The sequence below is a fragment of the Egretta garzetta genome, unplaced genomic scaffold, assembly GCF_000687185.1.
Source record: "Egretta garzetta isolate BGI_Z169 unplaced genomic scaffold, ASM68718v1 scaffold567, whole genome shotgun sequence".
NCBI classification, from domain to species: domain Eukaryota; kingdom Metazoa; phylum Chordata; class Aves; order Pelecaniformes; family Ardeidae; genus Egretta; species Egretta garzetta.
The window spans coordinates 77,806-82,073 of NW_009260348.1; the positions used below are offsets into that span (position 1 = coordinate 77,806).

Below are 4,268 nucleotides of genomic sequence, written 5' to 3' on the forward strand. Positions count from 1 at the left end.
GGTACAGCGGGCGCCCGCGGCCCCGCGGAAGGCTTGCTCCCCTGCCACAGCCCCACCCCGTGGGTCACACCAGCACCCCCCAGCCTGGGAGCGGGACTGTGTTGACCCCCAGGGCCCTGGGGGGACACTAGCACATTCCCTGTGCCCAGCCCGGCGCTCCCCATCCCAGGGATGACCCCCACCCACTCTGTCGCCCCCCTGGGAAGGTCAGCCCCAGCCCTTACCCAGGGCAGCTTGTCTTTGCACTTCCCTGGGGCACCGCTGGCGCTGGGATTCCCCAGCATCTTCCTGTACATCTCTGTCTCCACGTTCTTCTGGTCCGCGTGCTTCTTCACCAGCTTGGAGAGCTCAGCGTGGATGGTCTGGGGAGGAGAGCGCGGCGCTGCGGTTATCGGCCCTGCACCATCCCTGCGGTACAGGGGAGGGGACAGGGACTGCAGTGCCACCACCAGCAGGTCCCATCACCCCAGGGCCATGCAAGAGCTTTGGAACAGCTGAGAAGCAGCTGGGGGGGGTGGGTGGGGCGTCTGATGGGCCGGGCCCGGCTGACGCCAGACATCGAGAAAAGGATTTTCTCCTTTAATCGGGATGGAAAAGTTTCTGCCTCGGGGACAGACATGCCCGAGCTCTCCCACTTTTGTGTCTGGAAGCAGGCTGGGAAAGCGGGCTTAAACTCAGCCTGGTCTGAAGCGGGATTGCAGCAAGAGCCGGGAGCGTGTCGGTACCCGCCCGGCTGTGCCGAGCAGCAGCGATGGCTGGGGCTGGAGGCAGCGCTGCGGGAGAAAGCTCTGCATCCTGCACGGAGCTCACAGGCACCGTCTCCCAAAAAGCAGCAAGCGCCGGCGAGCTGGGGGCGAGCCGATCACGGCACCACCAGCCATTTGCGGTGGCAGGAAGGGCACCGTGGCCGTGCTGTGCCCTCTGCTGGGGACACCACGCTCTGGGCGGCTCCAACGCCTCCCCAAAACACCAGCACCGCCACCAGTGACCCACACTAGTTCCAGCACACGTCAGTTCACCCAGAGACCGGTCGGGACTTCACCAGACCACGCCACACTTGGCACCGCTGCCTTGAACATGAGACTTTGGACATCTGGAGAATGCAAAACGCCTGCAGGCACCACCGACCTCACCGGGGCTGGCACGTTGGTGTAGGACAAACATCGGCATCTTCTCCTGCTCCCAGAACATGCGTTTCCAAGGGGTTAGGAGAAGGAAGCCCAGCAGCTGATGGTCTGTATCAGCTGAAAGGTGCCAACAGCCCCAGAGAGCCAGGTTTCCTCATCCGGGGCAGGTGGAGCCAAGCATTTCTCGAGTCTGTTTTCGCCACCGGTAGCCGTAGCCCGTGAGTCACTGATGTGTGTTTAATGCTGCCGTCTGGAGTGGCACTGCCACTTCCCCGGGAGTCCCGGCAGCCAGCCGGAGAGGCCAGTAATTTGCTGTACTTGTGGTTTCACTGGTAACGTCACTAGCAAGCATTTTGATTTTTCACCCCCCTCCAATTAAAAGCTTTGTCTGAATGGGCTGGCGAGCAGCCGCCCTCACAACAGTCGGAGACGTGCGGGGGGAGCTGCTCCCAGTGCTGCCCGCATTGCTTGTGCTGCTCACGCACCTCTGCCACAGCTGCCCACCCTAACCTTGTCGGGAAGCGAAGGGTTCGAGATCCTGCTCATCCCTCCCCACAGGAGATCTTGGACCATGAGCCATGGGGCCACCAAGCACCTGCTTGCACAGTGCCCCATCCTACTCATCATGCCCCTCAGACACCAGGGAATGCGACGCGGATCATGACGGTCTGGTGGAACGCCCAGGAAAGAGGCGGATAAAATGATGGAGCCAGTCAAGGACTAAAGCCCACCTGTAGAGCCAAGCCCCCCACCTCGACCCCACGCTGGCAGCACCTCCCCTGCCTCTCCTCCAGCTTGCCCAGGCTCGCTCCTGCTGGGGCCATTTCCTGGTGCTGGATTTTGATTTCTCCCGAGGCTTTGGTCCTGCAGCTGATCATTAACTGACAGGAAATTCCTGACCCAGAGCTCGCCCTGGCCTGGGCGCTGGACCGAGGTCTGGGCCACTCCTGCCGCCCAGTGAATCACGCTCCGGGCTGCTAAGCAAGTCTGCGGGGACTCGGCTCTGCTCCACTTCCCGCAGCCGTGGCACGAGCTGCTGGAGCCACCCGGGGAAGCAGGAGCAGCCAGGACCCCGTACATGCAGGATTGCTGAAGCAGGGATGGGTTGGCAGGGAGTCCTGCCACCACAAGGACCAAAGGGCAAAGAGGGAGTCTCGCAACACGGAGATAAGGGACCCACCAGCCCAGCCAAGCTCAGACATTGCACCATGGGGTACATCACCCCATGCCTGCCCAGGCCCTGGGGTCTATTTCCAGCCTCCCTTCATGGAGGAAACTGGGAACAGCTATGGGGGGGCTTCAGCCTTCCACAGGGGACGCCGAGGTTTGCAGGGACAGGGACAAGAAGAGAGCGACCTGCAGACACCCAGCTCAGCAGGACTGCTGGTGGCACGCACGGCAGCCTACCTTGTTTGAAGGCTCCAGCTTCAGCGCCTCCTTTAAGATGGGGATGGCCTCTCTGTATTCGCCCTGCTGAGCCAGGACCTGGAAGGCGAGATATGGATTGAGCCATGCTCAGTCATGCTCCGTCTGCCATGGCTGGGCCCGGCTACGCTGTGGAGAAGGAACTGCCATGGCTGCATGCCCAGCCCCACCTTGCCCTTTCGGAAGAGAGCCTTGATGTTCCCCGGCTGGTGCTCCAGGACAAGGTTGCAGGACTTGAGGGCCGCTTCGTAATGGTCCAATTTAAGCTGAGAAGCTGCCAGGTTGTTGAGACATTTCACCTTCACGTCCAGCAGCTCAGCCTCCTCGTCCGGGCTGAAGTCGACTGCAAAGACCCCAGAGTCAGGTTACAGGGGGAAGGGAGCCCAGGCAGCCCTCGCCCAGGGCAGCAGCAGGTACCTTTTGAGCTGGAGCCAATGACCTTGAGCGCGATGTCGTAGGAGTTGATAGCCAGCACGTAATCTGCCTGCTGGTAGAAGAAGTTGCCGCGCTCCCGCTTGCGGTTGGCCAGCTCTATCTTCTCCTTCCCGCTGAGCAGCTCCAGGTCCGGCGCATCCCGAGCCGACAGCAGCTCCACCTCCAGGGTGAGGGCCGCGTTGGGTGGGATGTCAGGGCTCCTGCACAAAGAGGGGCACAAACCCACGGCATTGTTGCCACCTCTGCCAGTTCCACCAGCCACTGGGCCACATAGATTTAGCACCACAGCCCAGAAATCAGAGCCACGGAACCTCGACGGGGTGTGATGCAGATCACTCCCGCCAGGCAGGACACGCTGCCGTCAACTGTGTGTGGCAAGTGAGCAGGGTTTCCCGGCCCAGGGATGCTGGGCTTGTTGGCTGGGCTGTCACTGGGAGCGCAGGGGACAGCTTTGACAGCCCTGTTTGGGGCCATGCTGCTCCGCCCTCCACCCTCCCTGCTCACCTGCCCTGAGCACCGTAGCAGTACTTTGCATCTGACACAATCAAAGCTGTCTCTCCCATTTCCAGGAGCTGCACACACAGGTCCAGAGCCTACAAGGAACAACATCGTGGGGAGGGAGCGCAAGCAAGGGCAGAGGGGCCGCTTCTGACCCACAAACAGGGACATCACCAACCCCAAACCCTCCCCACGCCCCCCAAGGCAAGGTCCTGCACAAGGAAAAACAAGGCAGCACGAAAAGCAGGCAAGCGTTGTCCCAGCCCTGACCTGCAAGACGTCACAGTCCCCCAGCGTGAAGGTGAGGGCAGGGTTCTCCTCCACCACGCTGCCATCCTCCAGTGTGGCCTTCAGGCGGACGGTCACGTCCTGGCCCTTGTGGGGACGCGTGTCCACCCCCTGGCCTGGCACCAGCGTCTTCTTCTTGAGCAAGCCGCTCCCTGGGAAAGGAGAATCCGGAGGCACGTCAGCTCATGGCCAGGAGGGAAAATCCTCGCTCCCACTGCCCTGCTCTGACTCCTGGATGGCCTTCATGACGCGGGGAGCACCGGGAAGCCACAGTGGCCTGGGCTCTTACCCAAAATGTCAAGCCACTCCTGGGGGTCCTCAGCTGCCTCCCCCCCACCCCGCTCCGAGGCCTGGGCATCCTCCCGCGGCGGGGCCGGTGGCCTGCCCACGTCCTCCAGCGGGGGCAGCTCGCTCAGGTCCTCCTCCTCCTCCTCCTCCTCCAGGACCTCGAAATCCTCCGCCGAGTCCAGCTGAGCGGCGTCGGCCGCCGGCGAC

The 4,268-nt window shown here is 62.4% G+C and overlaps 1 protein-coding gene across 1 annotated transcript in view; it reads right to left on the minus strand.

The window, feature by feature from the left end:
• The window catches only part of FKBP8 (FKBP prolyl isomerase 8), a gene marked incomplete at its 5' end in the record, with an annotated part of 5,215 nt that extends 948 nt beyond the window's left edge, over nucleotides 1-4,267 (minus strand). Inside the window, 7 exons of the mRNA XM_009642762.2 lie at nucleotides 225-362; nucleotides 2,535-2,612; nucleotides 2,723-2,895; nucleotides 2,970-3,187; nucleotides 3,492-3,580; nucleotides 3,756-3,925; nucleotides 4,063-4,267. Of these exons, the coding sequence (XP_009641057.1) occupies nucleotides 225-362; nucleotides 2,535-2,612; nucleotides 2,723-2,895; nucleotides 2,970-3,187; nucleotides 3,492-3,580; nucleotides 3,756-3,925; nucleotides 4,063-4,267 (1,071 nt within the window). The remainder of the gene's footprint in view (nucleotides 1-224; nucleotides 363-2,534; nucleotides 2,613-2,722; nucleotides 2,896-2,969; nucleotides 3,188-3,491; nucleotides 3,581-3,755; nucleotides 3,926-4,062) is intronic.
• Nucleotide 4,268: the final 1 nt, after the last annotated feature.